The sequence below is a fragment of the Cupressus sempervirens genome, chromosome 10 (assembly GCF_028749045.1).
Source record: "Cupressus sempervirens isolate cs-2001-9-10 chromosome 10, ASM2874904v1, whole genome shotgun sequence".
NCBI classification, from domain to species: domain Eukaryota; kingdom Viridiplantae; phylum Streptophyta; class Pinopsida; order Cupressales; family Cupressaceae; genus Cupressus; species Cupressus sempervirens.
The window spans coordinates 763388157-763409697 of record NC_143127.1 but is presented as its reverse complement, the minus strand read 5'-3'; the positions used below and the strand labels follow the sequence as shown (position 1 = coordinate 763409697).

General features: G+C 35.1%; 1 protein-coding gene across 1 annotated transcript; it reads right to left on the bottom strand.

Moving 5' to 3' along the window:
- Nucleotides 1–1107: 1107 nt before the first annotated feature.
- LOC149536103 (leucoanthocyanidin reductase-like) lies at nt 1108–3756 on the bottom strand. Its single transcript, XM_089805345.1, has 5 exons — nt 3366–3756; nt 2837–2971; nt 2518–2755; nt 1877–2080; nt 1108–1804 (listed from the first exon to the last, which is right to left on the bottom strand). Exons 1-5 carry the CDS (start codon nt 3681–3683, stop codon nt 1638–1640), a joined length of 1062 nt encoding a protein of 353 aa, XP_089661471.1. The 5' UTR covers nt 3684–3756; the 3' UTR covers nt 1108–1637.
- Nucleotides 3757–21541: the final 17785 nt, after the last annotated feature.

Here is a 21541-nt window from a genome sequence, read left to right as displayed (position 1 = left end):
TGTAAATTGTCCACCTCAAAATATCGATCATGTGAAATATTGAATCATAAAAGGAATATTATTTAGATAAATTTTAGGATTATTATGTTTACTTTATGTTGTAGATGTATCTATCAAAATAAAAATAAAAATGAATCTAGCTAAAAATCATTTGTCCTATCATTGTCAAAATTCTATAATCTTTAGTTCTTTCATCCATTATGAAAAGTCAATTATCTACTTGTTAAAAAATCTGATGATTCAAATTGCTTTTAAATGCAAAAATATGACCCCACACATTTTCTTGCTCCTTTGAGATTATATTTTTTTTGATTTCTTAAAAAAACAACTTCAACATGTTCATTGTAAATAGTCTCATATATGGCCATTCTTAAAAATCTTAAAAAAATCTTAATATTAGATGTCATCATCTCATTTGTGATCCAATTTTCCAATCTCAGCCAATATGATTTAAAATTAAAAAAATTTCTCACCTTATTCTTATTTCTTGCTTAAATATGTGTAACTATTCTGATTCTTTGACTTAAATGATATCGCCTAAATGCTTACACATGCATATTATATTCCCACATGTCACCTTCATGTTCACTCATTTGTGAGCATGAATTCAATCTTGTGCTCAACTCTCTTTTCTCATTCAATTTCCCTTTTGAGTCTAATATTCTCCATTGATCCAGGGTCTTCTTTTTTCCTTTGTCACATAGCTATAACTTCTATGCATACAAGTAAATATTGTCTTTCTATTTCTCTTGAGGAATCTATTTAAGGGTGGGTTTTCTCTCTTCTTCCATTTAAAAAAAATGTCAAATCATATTTCAATCAAACAAACTATATTTCATCAAAACAGCAACTAAATGACGTACATCCAATAGAAAAATATTTGATTCTCAACTTCTGATATTATGTTTACTAAAAACAAAAATTGTTATGTTGAAAAAAATAACAATACATATATATTTCGACACTGTAGAGAACACACTGCTAAAAATATTTCATTCTCAATATCAATCATGTTTATTAAAAACACGACAATTATAACGTTGAAGAAAAATAACAACTAATATCTTTTTAGAGGTTTGGTGGGGTGTGAGATGCACGTTCTGCCAATTTACCAAACGCATAATATTTATTAAGATAAGATTTGAATTTCAAAAATAATTATTGAAAAGCTATCAAGCTGCATGATAAATCATCCATGCTTTTCATCCATGTTTCAAAAAGCAGTAATGAGATTTGATTTGATGAAAACTGTCCAAATTCCAATCATTCTTTGGTAAAACAGCACATCGCCACTTATACAAATAGACCCTCAAGAAAATATTACTCCCACACCAATTATTTACTCCTAAAATTTTATATGCAGCTCCTTGCCTGGTTTGAACAGAACTAGGAATTCAAAGGTGAAAAAATCTTCTTGACAGTTTAAATTGTAATCAGAACATAAAGGGGAATCAATCTTCTGACTGTTGAACCGAAATAGGAATTCAAATATACCCACTGACGGAATCTTCTGACTGAAAAACTTAAATAAGAATTCAAAGGTACCCATTAATTAAATTCTCTGACTGGTGCACTGGAAAGGGGATTCAAAGGTACCCATTAATGAAATCTTCTGATTGATGGACATAAATGAGAATTCAAAGGTACCCATTGAAGAAATCTTCGACTGTAGTGTATTCCATCTCTGGGAAAAGCCCACAAACTTCCAAATCGTTTGGTTCTTCTACCTTAAAATTGTATTGACATCCATTAATGAAGATGTCATGTGTCAGTGAAGCCACTATGCTCTCTGGAATATAGTTAGCTGTACCATCACAATAAATGTCAACAAAATATAAAATTTATCACAGAAATAGACAGTTTCTAATTTTCATACCTTTTGCTATAGCCAAGAGATCTTGTTCTGAGATGCAAACCCTAGGAAGAGTCCTTCCAATCTTCTTCTCCCATATGGCTGCCATCTCATTAAGTGTGAGAAAATTCTTGGGTGGTCTGAAATGCACACTTTTGTTAACAGTCCGGACATCCTCCACAGCCTTTATTGTGTATTTACCAATGTCTTCTCCAGTCACAAAGTAGGCTGTTATCAACAAGTCACAAATTTACGAGAATATCAGTAGAAATTAATTATTTTTTTGTGTTAAGCTTTAGTAGATTCGAATCTAAGACTTTCTACATGAGAGGTTTACAAATTATCATTGTGCTGTAGAATCTTCTCTAATTTTTCTATGATTGTTATTTGAACTATATTTTAACATTAATCTTATAAACATTAATTATTAATCAAATTGCTTAAAACTATATATAACTAACAAAATTTATTTTTCTATTCCATTATGTGATAAATTTTGTATGCTCTCTTTCTCTTATTCTGGTGATAGATCACAGAGTGTAATCCTAAATATTGATACAAAAATTAAAATACAATTGAATCCAAAACCGTAAATTATCAGTTTCATATGAATTGTAGAAACTTCTGATTTTTACTATACATAATGATATCTTTCAACATCTTACCTTTGATATTTCCATCTCCATAGATTTCAAACTGATCTTGTGGTGGAGGAAGCTCAGAGGGATGGGTATGATAAAAGTAAGGCCACCCAGCAATGGAATTGCAGCAGATGTAAGTGTATGGAATGTTGGCTTCCTCGATTGCCCTCCTTACAACTCTCTTTTCCTTGTAAAAGCTCAGCCCTGGTTCCACTGGATTGGCTCTGTCTATATCATGCCCAAACTCTGAAGGAAGAAACCTCTGCATCAAACACGACCATTAGTTTTAAGACCAACTAAAGGTGAAATAGTAAACATAAAATGTTCTTGTCCTAGTCCTGACCTGAATGGTCCCAATTTCCTTAATGGCATCTAAAACCTTCAGCTGATCTCTAAGTTCAGCACCACCTACAACCGAAATGACCACATCAATGCCATGCATGGCCTTAACCATTGAGTTGTGGTCATTTAAATCCCCCTGCATATTAAAAAACATTCATTCTTGTTGATTATGGAAGAATTGAATCTACCAAAGATTTTATCTTTTAAATTATATAATTTTGATATGGTAATTATACAAATCTTGTTCTTCATTGATAATTTTTATCATATCCTATGATCTATTTTTAATTGGGTAAACTTTACTATATAAATTTTTTCATCATCAACATTTCCAAACATACTCTATAAACAATAATAAACTTGGTATACCTCACTAATGTAAACATTTTCTTTCATCAAACATTTTCCAACATATGCAATGGACAGTGTAATTAACTTGATATTTCTCATTTTGTTAAAATTTTCCTTCATCAACATTTTGGAGCATGCTTGAGGACCCATATTATTAGAATGAGATAGCACATACATACATAGAGAATGTGAACACCAGCATCTTTCAGTTCCTCAAGGCATTGTGCTTTAGTGGGATGAGAAGCAGATGTGGGCCTAACAAGAACATAAGCAGGATGTCCAGCAGCCACAGCTGCAAGAGCAACAAACCTTCCAATATACCCGGTGCCTCCAATGACTAGAATTTTGCTACTACCACTTTTACCTTTCTCCAAAGTATGACCACAAGAGGCAGATTCAGAAATAGTGGCCAATCTTGGAACTGAATTTTCCTCCGCCATTTGTATATTCTGTGGGACATTGAAAGAATGAGGCAATGTATCAGCACTTGCAACCATTTTTTGTTTTTTTTTTTTTTTGCCTTAACTAGACTTCAAGTTCTTAACTAGTACTAACTAAAAGAGAAATTTGAACATAAAGGGAGATGGGGTTCTCATTATTATATAGCTGATTTCCTCAATGCTTGAGTTGGTGGTTAGCTCAGTCATACCAGCTAGTTCAGAGAAGAAAGGTAGATAAGCATACATATTAGATTTTTATTTTTTTCACTTCATAAAAAATAGTTTTTGTTATTTTTCCAAGATCCCAATGCTGTCATGCACCAGAAAAGGTCTCTGACAAGGATAGATTGTTGTAGCATTTACAAACATATGTGGTCAGCAAATGCGTTTTGTTTACCTTAAAAAATATGTTATGTTATGTCATTTTAGAGGATAGATTGTTGTAGTATTTACAAACATATGTGGTCAGAAAATGCATTTTGTTTACAGTATAAAATATGTTGTCATGCCATTTAAGATACAGAATAATCCAATTGGAAAGCGTATTAGGTTTTTGCTTTCTTTGTCAACTGTCATGCAAATTATTTATGAATGGTGTCACAGAACTGAAATGGAGATTTAATTGGCCTTCAAATAAAGGTATCGGCATTTATCGTGGTATTTCCTGTGGTAGAAACAATGCCAAGACAATTTTGTTTTGGCAACATTCAGTAGATTTTGAAAAAGAGATATATGATACCATCAAGTGTAATGAATTTCAGACCAACAACCCCTATTGAGAGTTTCAATTCAGACTAACAACCCCTATGGAGAGTTTCATTGTTGAATAGCGCCGATGACTTTTTTAATGCAAAAAGAGGGGTAAAAATTTATTAAGATAGAAAGGAATACAACAAGGAGAGCTCAACAAGGAGCTCGATCCTGAGCAACAAGATCATCAAATTCTTGCACCATCTCAAAGGACAGTTGCCTCCTATCCCTAATATTCCAACCCGGATCATGACTAGATGCCCATTTGGCTAAACAATCAGCAGTTCTATTCCATTCACGAGGAATATACGTGAACCTAATGAGCTGAAAAGAGGAAGAGAAGAAAAGAATCTGCTTAACAACAGTAGCTAGCTGCCAACTAACATCCTCAAGCTCTTGCAAAGAAAGCATGTTCACCACTACCTGGGAATCAAACTCACAGATAATCTTACTCCATCCCCGCAAGAAACATTGTTCCACAACATATAAAATAGCCTGAGCTTCTATGAGATTGTTAGTATAATCACCCTTATGAACTGAGAAGAAAAATTTAACATCCCCAGAACTACAACGAGCCACTCCGCCAATACCAACCGGACTAGGATTCCCACGGGAAGAACCATCAGTGTTAATTTTCAGAACTCCATAGGGAGGAGGAGTCTAGTGCCCATCCCGGTTAACCCGACCTTTCCTCTGATGATGAAGCTGCCTGGACATAGAAGGAGACCTATGAGCTGCAGCCCCATCCTGCAGATGAAAATTGAGGCGATTACAGATAGCAAGATCAACCGGATCCATACCCCCATCAAGCTCACACTTCACAAGAATAGTTTCCTGAAGAGAATGTGATATTTTTCACCAAAGATGCAAAACACCAAGCCGAACATCTTGGAATATGCGACGATTCCTCTCCAACCAAATATGCCAAAGCATGAAAGATGGGCCAGCAATCCAAGCAGCATGGAGAAAAGAAGACTTGGAGGGAGCAGTACCCAAGTGGGCCCAGAACTCAGGCAAAGAGGAAGCATGCAGACAAGAGCAACCCCAAGCGCGCCACCAAAGGTGCCATATCTGAGTAGAATAGGAGCAATGGAAGAACAGATGGGAGACAGACTCCTCTCCATTACCACACAAAACACAATAAGAGGGGCCCTGAAATCCACGTTTACAAAGATTATCCCAGGTAAGACAACGGTTGTGAGCCACTAGCCACATGAAAAAATTGCACTTGGACCAAGAAACTTTATTCCAAACTTGCTTCCACCAAGGGACATCAGCATCCCCAAATAATTGTATAGTTATCTCCTGATACCCAGCAGAGACATGATATTTACTAGACAAGGTACTGCCCCAAGCCAAAACATCTGGACCATGCAAAGAAGAACACTCTCTAGAGGCTAGAATTTGAGAAAGCTCCTGACGATCCATGTCTGTACCTCCAAGAGGCCAATCAGAAGAATGCTTCCATCTGTAACCAACAACAGGTCCCAATTGATAAGGAGTCTTGTAATGAGCCACTTTATCCCATCCAACGGCAAGAAAAGAGTCACAAAGAGGCTGAAGATGAGGGTATATGGATAAAATGGAAGGGAATCCATCCCAAGCATCAGACCAAAACAAAGCCTAAGAACCTCCTTTACATATCCAAAATAGACCCCTCTTTACCAACATCGCACCTGTCTTCAAAGTATGCCAAACCATTGAGCCACGACCTTCAAGAGGAAGTGCAGAAACAGAGTAAGGATCAGCACCATGAAAATATTTATGAGTGATAATACGAGCCCAAAGTTGATGTTGTCCAGAGCACCATCACCAATAAAGTTTAGTAGCCAAAGCTTGACTACTCAATAGAGCAGATCGAAGACCAAGACCACCCTCCTTTTTAGGCCTACAAACAGTTGCCCAATTAACCAAGTGCCGATGACTTTTGATCACAATAGCAAAATTATATTTAGATAGAATAATTTTCTTCTACATCACATCTGTTTTATAAAAGCTAAATTAAAATTATCAAGAGTAATATATAATTATATATAGGTATAAGTAAAATTAAACATAAAAGTTAGGTCCTGTTTATGCAGAGACCAAAATGCACTTTTATTAATTAATTAAGAAATTAAGTATAACTGTTTTATGAATTTTAATTTATTAAAAAATACAAACAATTTGGTTATGTAGGTGCATTTTAGCCCCTCCATAACCAAAACTTAAAAGTTATAGGAAAAGGTAGTTTTTTAAAATGTTAAAGTTATGTACAAAAGTAAAACACTTCACGTTTCTATTTTCTAAAAAAGCTAATGATATAGAGATATCATTGTGTAAATTCAAAAATGACATCTCTTGAGGTCTTTTATTTAAATTTTTATCTATATTTAGATTTGGGTGTTATTAGTGACTTATAGTTAGTTAAATTTTGTGGGTTATTTTATATATATGAAAGGAAAATCAAAATAAATTTCTTGAAATTTATTGCTATCTTGATGTGATAGTTCTTATTTTCTCATATTTATTATGGTTTTTTAAGTTGTCATTTATTATGACAAGTACTTTTCTTAATACAATAGAGAAATAATAGTAAGTTGTAAGATTTTAAAAAAGGCTTCTTATTATCTCCAAAGTGTGGAATTTCAAATTTTAGAAATAGAACATGCAAAACCACATGGGAATTTTCCTTTCAATATTTTGTAAGCCAGAGCTACCACCAACATCTCCAAACTATCCTAGACAACCCTACAAAACTTCATTGTATAGGCAATTTTCTACCACCCATGAAGGTTCTAGAAATTTAAAACTAGACTCTGAGGCCAACCAATCCTAAATTATTATTATTTTTTATAGTCTATTACCACATGCCCTTGTTGAACCCCATCCCTTTACTATATAGGTAGATACTCCACCACTTGTAATTACATATTTGGGCTACAAGCCCCACAAAACTATATTTTTTGAGCAAAAAACTTCTCCACCTATTGAACTCGAGAATAACTAGGTAAGCAAGTTCAAAATCATGAAGATATTGTCGAAGTATAGCATCAGTCAAAGTGATATACTCATTACATTGAGTATTTGTATTTATGATTTATATGAACATTGTTTTATGTCTCATATTACTTATAAGAATATATAAAATCAGAGGAGACTACTAAGTTATGAAGTTCCTAAATGTAATTGTTTTACCTCCACATGATTGTCGATTGAGAAGAAAACTAATTTGTACTTGCTTATTCACTGATAGTGATCAAGTTGGGACATGAACCTACATGACCTTTGGCCAAGTAGAGTCATGTCTCTATGGGTCGTGACTTTGGTATAGCTTTTATAAGTTTGATTTTATCATGAGATATCTTGTTGATGATAAATTATCTTTAAGATAAATATCTTATATATATAATATATATTATATATGTACTATAACATATATTATATATATTATGCATCGTATATCTTATATATAATATATATTATATATACTATTCATTATATATTATTATATAATAATATAATAATGTAATAATATATTACATATATGGTTAATATATTAATATTATATATGCTTAAAGGTGTGTTATACATATAGTTATTTATTAACTAATGATGATTAAAATATAGGGACATGTCTCTTGAAGAGACTTGTCTCCTTCTCTCTTATCTATGAGATCTAATCTACATTTGAAAATCATCAATCATATTGGAAATGTTACTACATTTGCATAAATGGTCCTAGAAAATCAACATGGTATCTAAGCCAAACTGTAAATGCTTGAAGATAGAAAATGACAAAGATTATAATTTTCTACTATGATGCTAAAGCTGGACATGCAACTATAATAAAATTTGAGCCTTGAGAATGACTCTAGAAACATTCTATAAACATCAAGTGAAGAAGGATTAATAACCATAGAGCAATATCATCGAACTCCATTATTACTACTTACCAAAACAACGAGTGTTATTGAAGGGAGTAAGTTTTTTAGAAGGAGAAGAAGTACAAACTCTAAAATCTATCAAGGGTCAAAGTACATATCCACCATCAAATTAGAAGTAGGGAATACTAAGAAATACCATTTTTTTTCTTATTAACATGGAATGAATCAATGGTGCCACCATGTAGTGAATAATGGATATGGTTATCGAGCAAGAAGAAGACTATATAACTTACTAGCCAAGTGGCAAAAATGTGTACCAGTCATGAAGAATAAAATATTTGAAGTGAAAACTACAAAATCTTCTAATGCAGGAGCATCCAGTGGTGTAAGGGCAATCTTGTATCACCCAAAAATATGCCTAATGTTAGTTTCTATTTACAGTGTTTTCAATTTTGGATACCCATTTGGGTCAAATAAAGATTCCAATTCTCATAGTTCCACTATTGGTTTTCTAGGTTAGAGTTTTTAGTACCTTGGGATATGTGCCAATGTAGAAAATAGGTTATTTTATAATTGAGCCATAATTATAATGAGTTAAAGGGTTTAAGTTGGAGGGATTATTATATTTGTAATTTAAAGCACTCCAAAAAAAGAATTAGGTTAGAAGGCTTTAAAATTTGAAAGTTATTACAATTTTAAGTTGCCTGGAGACCTCCTAAGAGCACTTTAAAGTCAGATTTGAGGCACTAAACGGCCTCATACAGGCCCAAAAAATGGAGTATTCTCAAAGCTCATCCATAGGGCTATAGAGTGCTTAGAGAGCTTTCCAAAAATGTAAATATTTTGTCAAGCGGAGTCCCAGATCAAAAGTTATGCCTCCTAGAAGTTGGACTACCATTTCTAGATTCTTCTAATTTTACACTGACTTTTGACATGTTTTCTGGAGCCCTTTGTTTTGGAAGTGGATGCCAAATGGAATATTCTAAAATGTATTCCTAACCTAAACATAATTTTATTTACTTAAGGACATTTCTACCATTGTAAAGGCAATTTTTTGGTGGAGTTTGGGAGAAGGTATCGTGAGAAGGGTTTTCTCTAGAATCTGATAACATTGTAAGCCCATAGGGCATGTTGTGGTGTCTATTTTTGTTCTATCGAATGTAATAGCATATCAATTTTGATAATAATATTTCCTTTTTCATATTGTATTCATTTTTGTATTGGGTTGTGCCCCCATCAAGTGGTATCAAAGCTGGTTTTCCTGAGTGTGTAGACAAAGCACTGATTGTGAGGTAGTTTGCATAGGACTATGTGGTTGTGGAGTTTGATACAAGAAGATTTCTCCATGAAGGGAGTGTGGTGGAAGGGCTAGAGTTGTTACTCCTGAGATTAGAGCTCTCCGGAGACAAGTCCAGGCATTATAGGAGGAGATTTGTAAAGGGATGAATGTTGTTGTAGGTGACGAAAATGTGAAAGAAAATGAAAAAGAATGAAATATTGGGTAGTAAGGGGAAGGAGATAGAGAAGACCTAAACTAGGTAGAGGAGAGGATTTTTAGGGCTATTTCCAAGCTTAGAAAAAGACCTAAAATTAACGTTTGCATGCTTTTGGGAAATCTAAACCCGGATGAGTTGATCGACTGGATCAATGAGCTGAAGGAATATTTTGAGTATAGGGATATTGGAGACCTTGATAGGGTCAAGTTTGCAAAGGCCAAATTGAAAGGCCGTACCAAAATCTGGTGGCAAGAGATTTAGTTGGAAAGAAATAGAAGAGGAAAGCAAAAAATCACAAGATGGGATCGCATTGTGGACCGCATGGTGGACAAACTAAAGAAGCAATTTGTTCCTATTGATTACAAGCTTGATTTGTTCAAGAAGATGCAAGGGATAAAGAAATTAGGAAAATATATCTAGGAATACATAGAGGATTTCTATCAGGTCCTATTAGTGCGGGGCATGCAGAAGCAAACATGGAGAAGGTTTCTCATTACCTTAGTGGGTTAAGACCTAGCATTCAATAGAAGTTAAGTTTGGTTAGAATGACTAGAATTGAAGAGGCATACTAGTTTGCCTTACAAGTTCAGGAGAAGCTAAACAAAAAGCTTGATGGAAGGCAAAGAGGGCATAGTCAAGGAGGAAGGGGCGGTGGCAGGTCATTTGGAGGCCGAAATGAGAACCAAAAGAAAAATGAAGATGTGGGTGCAATTCTGCATTTAAGGTTGTGACCAATTTTGTGCTTAGAACGAAGGATTTGAGCAGAGGATGAATTGCAATGTATTTACCCTAGGTGAATATGCATGTTCATTTCAAATGAAGATAAGAAATTAAGTGAGCATGTATGCAAGTATTCTAAAATTGAAAGCATGTAAATGCAAGCTAAGTATGAAATCTAATGATGTTTCAACAACATTTAACTACTTCTCCTCCCTCTTTCTTCCCAAATGAGTCTTGCATTTATAGGTTTTGGCAAGGCCTTGGGGTAGAGTTTGATCCAACCATGGTGAGGTTGGGAGTTGAATAAACAATTTCACATGTAAGTTCCACTTAGAATAAACAATTCTAGGTGTAAGTTCCACTAGAATAAACAATTCTAAGTGTAAGTTCCACTTAGAATAAACAATTGTAGGTGTAAATTCCACTTTGCGCATAGTGCAAAGAATCCTTGCATGAGTTTTGGCCCCATTTTTCATAAAATATACATTTCTTGTTCTAACTTCATGATTTTTACAATCTAATCTCTATTTCGCAGCATTTATTTTATGATTCCTAACCTGTGATGTAGCATAATAGTTGTTTGCAGGATGTTTTGATGAAGAAATTGAAACAATGAATCTAACACTTTGATTATGGGACATTTGATGAAGACATCAATGTGGAAAATGCTAGTGGTTTAACTGCAGGAAGCATGCCAAAGAAAATTCAAGCAAACATTGTATCTTTTAATGCTTTCAAAACATAGTCTAAATAGGGCTTGTGAACTTTGTTGGGTGAAAAATAGGGGAATAGGGGAGTATGATCTTTACTACTTGGAAGTGATGCCCAAGATTAAATAACAAACCTAGAAGCCTTTGAAAGACGGTACCTGAGGGAAGCAAGAAAGGTAGTGGTTCTCCTAAACGAGTCTTAACGGACAAGTTGGGATTGATAAGCTAGCTCGGTGATGAATGTGTTCTATGTGCTTTGAGTGAAGAGACAAGGTAGAGGAGTATGATCTTTTCCCTTTTGGAAAAATAAAAAACTTTGACCCTTGAATCTGACCTCCAGTCTGAGTCATCCTTTAGAGGGCTTGCCAGATCCAACCTCTAGGAATAACCCAAGTGAGCACACACCTTTTATTGGTGATTCCACCTCACTATAATATAGAAGCTTTGTTGAGAAAAAGACTCCAAATCCATGTTAATTTCTTCTTCTTCATTCTGATATCTCATATCAAGGAGAGGCTATGTATGTTGCACTAAGTAGCGCTGCTCCTAGTCTTGCTAGTCAAGTGTGTGCATATACAGATGCTAGTGTGGGCTGCTAGCCTCAACATTTTTCATGGAGTCACTGGGGATTAATGTGAAGGAAATCCTATTAAACTCTTTGTAGACAGTTGCTACCTAATTCACCTCTGAAAGTGTCATAATCCTTATGTAGGGATCGATCCTAGTGGATTACCTAGATTGCCTGAAGAAATTACACTCACCATTTGTACTCCACAATTACACAAACATGAATGGGGTTTCTTTGAACTTGAGGTTCACTCATCCCCCAACATGTCAGTTTTGTGAGATACTTAGTGTGGGAAAGGGTTTTGGTCACTAAGCCATTTTTGCTTATAGGGATAGAGAGTGTTTATTATCGAGCCTTAAACTTGTCCAAAACATTCAGACTAAAAGGTCAAGATTCCCCTCATCCTTCTAAGTTGCTTTGTCCTTAGTTGGATTGTTTTTTACTGCTCTATGTGTCCCTTGTGTGAAGGTCAACTATTTGCATACAATGTTACATACTACCTAAAAGCTTGAAAACAACATCCAAATCTGGTTGAAAACTGTCAAACATTGTCATAAATCTATCTGGAAAACTATCCCAATCATCAAAATCTCTTCAAGACATCCAAAACTACCAAGGGTCAAAAGTTCACCTCCTTTCCTATAAAATCTTGCGTGAGAAAATGCCTTTCCAACAATTTCTCGCACCATTACCAACACTTCCTCACACAGTTCATAGAGAATCCTTGTGTGGGAAAGTGACTTCTATTGGTCAGAATTGTTAGAAAATTTCCATGTGTATCAGTTTTGCACTTCCTTGCAAAACTCTACTAGAATCCTCACTTGAGAAAACACCATGAGAAATTTTGTTCTGAATCCTCGCATCCTATTTTGCACTTTCTTGCATGAGTCTACCTGAATCCTCACGAAAACTTTTTCCTTCATGCTATCAAATTGGCCTATCAGAGGTGTCTCCTTGCTTGTCTTTTTGCATTTTCTTGCTTGTATGTCCTTTTAACCTAAGTCTGATCTTTTGCTAGATGTGTTATACTATTTCTCTAAGTCATAACAGTCTTGAAACTTAGACTCCTTGCTTAGCTTGTCATTTATGATCTGCACATGAATTAGTCTTGTCACTCATCATCCTATCTTGCTTTCTAGTGTTTTTTGAACCTTGGGTCATGATAGTTGAAAACTATTGGCTATTCTTGCTATTTCTTTGACTACTCATATGTAGGCTCACAACACGATTACTATACTTCACTTACTTTGAGATGAAATCCTAGTATGATCATTGATCAAAATTTTTCATTAGTCCTTGTCTATGACTATGGTGACCAGAAGTGGAAACATATTTCCTCCTCATAGACTGAGATGAGGTAGAGGTAGAGGTCAAACCCATAGTAGAAGTCACATTCAGATTGAGTATAGGGAAAGATCCTCATGATCTAGTTCTCTTGACAATTCACCTAGTGCTCGAAGAATATTTGACATAAACTTGCGACAGATTAGGAATCGTCTATTACAAGAAGATCTAAATGCTAATGAGATACCTATAGACATACCATCTAAATGATTGTTTGAAACATTTATGCAACCTACACATATTGAACATATCCCCATCCCTACAATGGCGGATCAAGAGAGAGAAACATGCAAAAAAAATGCGAGAACGAACCAAGAAGATTCTCAACAAAATGAAAGGATGAAAAGTCCTTACATGTATACAAATATTGATGGGGATAATGAAGAGATACCCCTAGAAGTGATAGAATGATGCCATAAAGACAAGAATTTCCAAAAAATGATGGATATCTTACTCCAAGAAGAGAAAGAGAAATAATTTCTCAAACTCCCTCAAGAAGGAACAAAACTCCCTTGACATTACAATGTTGAAATGATTGTCATTCAAGAGAAAGAAACTAAGACCTCAAAATTGCAAAAACAACTCCTAATCATGCAAGAACAATTACCTTAAATGTTGCAAGATAAAAACAAACCAGCTAAACAATTCACGCTCGATAATATTTTTCCTTTTCCTTTTGACAAGAATTCGCATATGTCTCCTTTTCCTAGAGGATTTGAGCTACCTAAATATGAAAAATAGTTAGGGACATCCAATCCTCAAGATCACTTGAGAGAGTTTAGCACTCTATCAATGGAGTTCATGCATGACCAAACATACCTTATGCATTTTTTCCCACGGAGTCTAGGTGGTCAAGCCATGGAATGGTTTTTGAGATTGCCTACGGGTATTAAAACTTTTGATGAGATTGCAAACATGTTCATTCAGAAATACTCAGATAACATACAATGTCCCATTAACACAAGAGACTTGTGCAGCCTCAAACAAAGAAATGGAGAATCTTTTCTATCATTCCTTCAAAGATGGGGACAACTATATACTAAGTATTCATGCAAAATCCCTAAGACTAAAAAGTACATCTTCATGGATAACCTCTTGCTAGATTTTGGGTATAAGATACAACTTCAAGGTCCATGCACCTTCAAAGACATGATCACACAGGCCATATGCATTGAGTAATTCATGATTAAAAAGGTATAACTTACTCTCCAAAGGATGCTAAACAAGGACATTCCTATGACAAAGACAAGTCTAAATTTATCCATAAAAATTAAGAGGTAGTACATGATGGAGTAGTGGAAAATTAACTCCCAAACCATCTAAAATTGCATTTAACCTCTCAGATAACTTGAAAGCCTCTAAAGATGTCAAACAAGAAACTACAAGCAATAAGACTACTAGAAACAAAGTGAAAAACAACTCTTGGGTCTCTTGAGCCCTGCGAGAATTCACACCTCTAGGTGAACCATTTGACATGGGTTATAAAATGTTACTCAAACACAAAATTATTACTCCTTCAGAGTTTCCACATCCTTATGATCCATAACCTTAGCCTACATGGTGGAAAGAGGATGCCTCTTGTGACTACCATCAGAACAAAGGACATAAAACTAGTAACTGTATTAACCTATGTCATAAGATTCAAGATCTCAGTGATGATGGTGACCTAGTTGTGGATGGGCACAAGAAGAATTCTAATCACAAATCTTTAAAAGAAACTTTTCCACCTTATGATAAAGGAGAAAGTTCTAAATAGAAAGGTGATAACAAGGTTAATTACACATATGCTGAGGAAGATGTTTTCCACATGGTCAAACCTGTGGCATTCAAATACTATGACTTTATCACAATCAAAGGAAAACAAGATAGTGTCAAAGCTAAGACTCCATTTATCTTAAAAGGTGCATCATTTACTCAAGAACCTTTTTTACCATGTGTCAATGCAGTCATGCACCCACAAGCTAAGTTGATTCTCAAAGCCCCCATGCTTTCCACTTTCGAAGCAAAATGAAATGAATACAATGCTATTGTTGGTCCACCTGGTAGAAACAACACAATTGTGACACCCTCTATAACTACCAGTTATAGTATACTCAAATAGTTACAAAGAACAAACACACAAATATTGATCTTTGAACTGCTTAAAATCTTGCCTGCTCATAGGAAAATTCTTGACAAAGCCCTCAATGAGGCAAGCATACCTCAAGATTTTGATCTTGATAGATTTCAATCCATGGCGAGTCATTTGACTTCACCTAACTATATATCTTTTTTAGAAGAAGATGATAACTCTTTGAGTCATCCTCATAATCAACCATTGCACATTGAATTAATGATATATCAAAAGTGTATCCAAAGGGTGCTAATAGACAATGGAGTTGGTCTCAATATTTGTTCCACTTCTTTACATAAACAACTAGGTTATGCAAAAGAATCCATTGACCCTCATTACAAAATAAAAATTAAAGCTTATGATGAGGTTGAACACAAATCCCTAGGTCTTGTGGTGTTGCCTTTGTAGGTAGGTCCTCTAGAAATAAATGTTACATGTTAGGTCCTTGGCATCCCCTTAGCATATAACATCTTGTTAGAATGACCATGGATTTAAAAAATGCAAACAATACCCTCGATGTACCATCAATGCATAAAATTCTCATTCCAAGGGTTTGAAGTTACTATACTAGCTACTCCTACTTACACCTACAACATGTGAAAATATGATGATAGTCTTGTGCCTACCAATAGAGAGTCTATAGATAACTTGGTCATTAACTTAAAAGAAATAGAGAAGACTCTCAAATTAACAGAAGCAGGGATGGGAGAGTACAACATGGAGCTAGTCTTATCCTTAACTTCTCTTCCAAAATCTCCTCATCATATGGGAGATCATCTGAGACAAGGAAACCCTTTGTATTTTCACCTAAAACCAAATTCAATGGGTCTTTTGTCAAAGCTTCAATACCCCTAGAAGATGAAGATGAGGATAGAGATATTGTAGCATACTTATACAAGGATAAAACCTAGCTAATCTTATAGACCAGGCTCATGAGATAACACCAAAAAGATGTGGACAAGGTCTTAAGATGATCAAGCACCTTGGTTAAAAAGGAAAAGGTCCTATCGGCTGAAATGATGATGGTCTTATTGATCCTATTGAAGCAAAGTTTAGGAGACCTACTGACACAATAGGTTTGGGATTCAAGAAAATCCCCTTTCATCTAGGGGTCAACAAGTTTGTTAGAATGACTGACCCTTTATCCAAACATGATTCTTTATCTAAGCCAGATGATGAAATTGAGAGCTCCAATGATGAGGATAGTTTCCCTCATCCTATTCCACTAGACCTTGCTGCACTATTCACAAAGCCAGATAATGTTGTCCACTATGTCAATACTGTTGAGGTTAATGATGATAGCTTTGCTAATACTAATGATACTTACCAAAGTAGCACAGACTCCCATGAGTATGAGTTTGATTCTCTCTTAGAAGCAACTTTTGACAAAGATATGGATCAAGTACATACATATGAAAACCAACTCAAAGTGGCTGAACAATCTAGGGTTGAGTCCGATGAGTCACATGCTTCTAGTATCATTGAATCTTTGATTAATGAGGTTGGAGCTCCAAGGGTTTTGAACACACCTTTGGATGAAGTCACTCTAGGACTCAAATTACTTGTCCACACATTTGATGACTATACTATGAATTCCATTGAACCTGTCACTTCTCTTTCAGTCATACATCTCGAGCTAATAGACCATAACTCCCAATCTACACCTATCAAAGTCCCCATATTCTAGAATGACTATGCTCTTGCTTGCTACCTAAATGTCATCGAACTGGTAACATCTTCCACCAGTGAAAAGAGTGTGAATGTGACTGAAGCTAACATGAAATATCTTAGTCGAATAATTAAAAGAAAAAATAAAAGATGTTCTAATGGTGAAAACCACATTGTGGCAGTATTGAAACCAAAAATAGTAAATAAAATAGATTCATCCAAGGGTGAAAACCTCTTTGAGGCACCTAAGGATGAGATATTTGATGTGCTTCCAAGTCACTTTTAGGAAAGGTCACTAGTGTTGATAGAACCGACATAGTCTATCAATCTCGAAACATAAGAGCATCCTTAGATTATTCATCTTGCACAATCCTTATTTGCAGAAGAAAAAGAAGAATTTTTTGCCTTTTTTTGAGAAAAGAAGATAAACTTTGCATGGTCTTACTCTGATATGCTAGGTTTAGATATTGATCTAGTGATGCATCATTTGTCCATTGCACCAAGGGTAAAACTAGTCAAAAAAAAGCTTAGGAAAATGCATCCACATGTGGCATTGCTAGCTAAAGTTGAATTAGAAAAGCTTCTAAAAGCTAGTTTCATCCATGCCACTGACCATGCTGAATGGATCTCAAACATAGTGCCAATTTCCAAACATGATATGTCCATCTAAGTTTGTATAGATTTCAGAGATCTCAACTTGGCATGCCAAAAAGATGATTTTCCACTCCCCAACATTGACATGATAGTGGGCTATCAATTGTACTCACTCATGGATGGCTTCTTTGGCTATAATCAAATAAAAATAACACTAGAAGATCAAGTGAAAATTGCTTTCACCTATGCTTGGGGTACCTTTTTCTGGAATGTGATGCCATTTGGTCTTAAAAATGCAGGTGCCACATATCAATGAGCAGTAACTACAATCTTCCATGACATGATGCATAAGACAATGGAGGACTATGTTGATGACACCTTAGTCAAAAGTGTACAAAGAACCACTCACCTCAAAGATTTGGGGCCTATACTAGATCGTATAGAGAAATTTAGTCTTAGATTAAACTCGAAGAAATGTGCTTTTGGTGTCACATCAGGGAAGCTACTTGGCTACATTATATCTGTAAAGGGAATTGAGGTGGATCTAAAGAAAGTTCAAGCTATCATAGATATGACTCCACCTCATAACATCATCCAGATGAGAGGCTTATAGGAAGACTTCAGTCTATCCATCACTTCATCTCACAACTAGCTGCAAAAACACAACCTTTTAATAAGAATCTACACAAAGGTGTGAAATATGACTAGAATGCTGATTGTGATAAGAACTTTACACAAATAAAATTGTATATTTATAATCTACTAGTGTTAATGTCTCCTATTTATGGGAGGCCTTTGATCCTATATATTTTTGTGATGGACTCCTCTCTGGGTATTATGTTGGCTCAAGAAGATAACAATAATAAGTAACAAGCTATTTACTACCTCAGTCAAACATTGATCTCATATGAGATAAACTACAACATGATTGAGAAAGCTTGCCTAGTAGTAGTGTTTGCTTCCCAAAAGTTGTGACACTATATGTTGGCCCACACTACATGCCTAATAGAAAAATTTGCTCCATTGAAGTATTTACTCAGTAAGGTTGCTCTCATAGGAAGGTTAGCTAAATGGGTAATGATCCTAAGTGAATTCACCATTCAATATGTTGAATAGAAAGCTATTAAAGGGAAGCCAATTACTAATTAGCTAGCGGAAGTACCAATGTAGAGTCTTCTTCCATTGGGCATTGAATTTCCTGATGAGTCAATCTTATCATTAACACATCACACTTGGGTGATGTTCTTTGATAGTTCTTTCACACAACAAGGATCTAGTGTAGGAATCTTGTTTCTAACACCACAAAAATACACTCTACTAAAGGCATACAGGATTTTATTCCATTGTACAAATAATATTGCTAAATACAAAGCCTTAATCAATGGAATGAAAATTTCTATTGAATGGTGGATAGATCAACTCAAAATATTTTGTGACTCATAATTGGTAATCAATCAAGTTAATGATGTTTATCATAGCAAAGATGAAAAGCTAGTACCTTACAAAAGGATGGTGGATAATTTGAAGATATATTTTGCACATGTCACTTTTGAGAAAGTTCCTCAGGTAGGTAATAAGGCTACTAATGCAATGACTACCCTCACTTCAATGCTCTAGACACTTGAAAATGACTTTCAACATGAGTACCTAGTGGAAATGTTATCCTACCCATCCTATGATTCACTTGACTCCTAGATGATATGTTCTATCATAGGACATGATTCATCTCTCTACTCTCATATCTTCTCCTACCTTTGTGACTAGATACTTTTGAATAATCTAAACTAGAATGAAAAATGTCACCTAATCCATAAAGCTTCACAATACATCATCATTGCTAACAACCTATTAAGAAGAGGTCTCGATAGAACACTCCTTAGGTGTCTAGTACCCAATAAGTCAAAATGTGCATTAATAGATGTACACAAAGGTATTTTTGGGAACCACTCAAGTGGCCTAACACTAGTGTGTAGACTTGTTAGAGCTGGTTACTATTGGCTAGACATGGAGAAAGATGCAATCCAATATGCCAAGTCTTGTAAACAATGTCAAATCCATGGGAATCTGATTCATGCTCCAACTAGAGAGCTCATTCCATCTATCACCATGTGGCCATTTCAACAATGGGCTCTTGATCTTGTAGGTTAGATTCATCCATCATCTTTCAATGGACATAAATTCATCATTATAGCTATAGACTACTTCACTAAGTGGGTGGAGGCAATCCCTCTTCCTATAGAAAATGGCAAAACTGTAGCTCTCTTCATTATGAATTATATTATATGTAGGTATGGTGTACCTTCTCCATCATCACTGACAATGGAGGGTAGTTCAAAAATAAGGATCTTAAGGCATTGTGTAAAAAGTTTAAAACCATGCAACATTAGTCTTCTATTTATTACCCCTAGGGTAATGGACAAGTGAAGGCATCCAACAAGGCAATCCTTAAAATCTTGCATTGCACAATTAGCAAATCTAGAAGGGACCAGCATCTTCAAATTAATCCAACTTTATGGGCCTAGAAAACAAGTATCAGAACTCCAATGGGTACAATACAATGCCCTTTGCTTTGGTATATGGAGTGGATGTTGTGCTTCTTGTTAAGGTTGAGACTCTCACTCTAAGAATCTCCATGAAGGGCCTCATTACAAACAATGACTATCGAATATCTCAATTTCAAAAACTAGAATTGTTAGATGAATGCCAATAAGTGGCATGTGATCATCTTTGAGCTTATCAATAGTATATGTCTAGAAGCTACAATAAGAAAGTTAAGCCATGTGACTTCCAAATAGGCCATCTCATTTTGAAAGAAAACCCTAAGAATCAACAACAACGAGTACAAATTTAGGGAAGTTCAAACCTAACTAGCTTGGTCCATACATAATTACTGCAGTATTTGGGTTTGGTGCTTACCAACTATCTACAGCTGAAGGAGAGACACTCAAGTAACCCATAAACACTCTCCACCTAATTCCCAAAGTTCTCTAAACATACTTACAAGTCGTGCAAAAATCCTAAAAATTGCAAAATATCCTTAAAAATTAGTTATCCTGGTAAAAGCTTAGCCTTACATGTCGTGGTAGCACCAAAAATATTTCCTTTGTTGCTTTTCCTACTTTTAGTGCTTTGTATTCTATGCCTTTCCTACTTTGGTTTGTTGTTCTTTCCTGTCCATAAGCTAGTCCTCTGAAAACTCCAAAAACATTTGTGAAACTTTAAAAATCTCAAAAACATCTGTATATTCTCAAAAAAATAAAAACATTTGTAAAATTCTAAATTTTACTAAATAGTCATGATCTTCTCAACTGACATTTTCCCTTCATTGGATGACCACACAAGACACTATTTAGACCAAAATGAATTAACAACACTCTCAGTCATAGTTAATACTTTGTGTACAATTTCTTTAGATCAAGTTCATCCTCATCCTAGGGGAAATACCATGCAATTCATTAAGAATCCCTCAAGCTTCAGTCATTACTTGTCCTATAACTATGTCTACCTATTGTTGTCCTTTTCTTGAAGAGATTTCATCATATTATATCAATCTACTAAAAATTTGAATTGAGAATGATAACATTGTTTGAGTGATGCTAAGCTTTTCTTTGTGTCTGGGTTTGTTGCTTTGTCATTCTCCCCTGAGTGACTTGACGATGTCTCTTTTGGACTAGAGTAGCAAGGACTGGGGACATGATTCTTCTTTGCTTGCTACTTATTGGTTTAGTCCCAATGATTCAAAGGATACATATGAAATGGGTGTCTACTGTAAGAGCCTCTATCTTGTGTTGGATGGTTGTGTATACCTCGACTCACTTTATATGAATTTTTTTTATCAGGTTGGTTCTTCTCCTTTCTTGTTGGAGTGAATGCTATGGCTATAGTAAAATCATGATGCTTTTCCTATTAAATAAACATATGGGTCACTGCAAGCATGTTTACCATACTTCTATCTTAGGTCATGAATGCAAGGGTCGTTGTGGATAGAACATTACTAATTACTTAGCATGAGAGGGATCTGTCACGTGTCTAGCATGTTTTTCTGGCAAGAAACATTCTCGTCATCCTAGTGTTTATACTTTGATG

Excerpts from the sequence above, each read along its gene's own strand:
- LOC149536103 (XM_089805345.1), bottom strand. The coding sequence starts at position 3,683 with ATGGTTGCAAGTGCTGATACATTGCCTCATTCTTTCAATGTCCCACAG. Across the intron at positions 2,081-2,517 it reads TGGAGATGGAAATATCAAAG|CCTACTTTGTGACTGGAGAA; the intron begins GTAAGATGTTGA and ends TGTTGATAACAG. Across the intron at positions 1,805-1,876 it reads TCTCTTGGCTATAGCAAAAG|CTAACTATATTCCAGAGAGC; the intron begins GTATGAAAATTA and ends GTGATGGTACAG.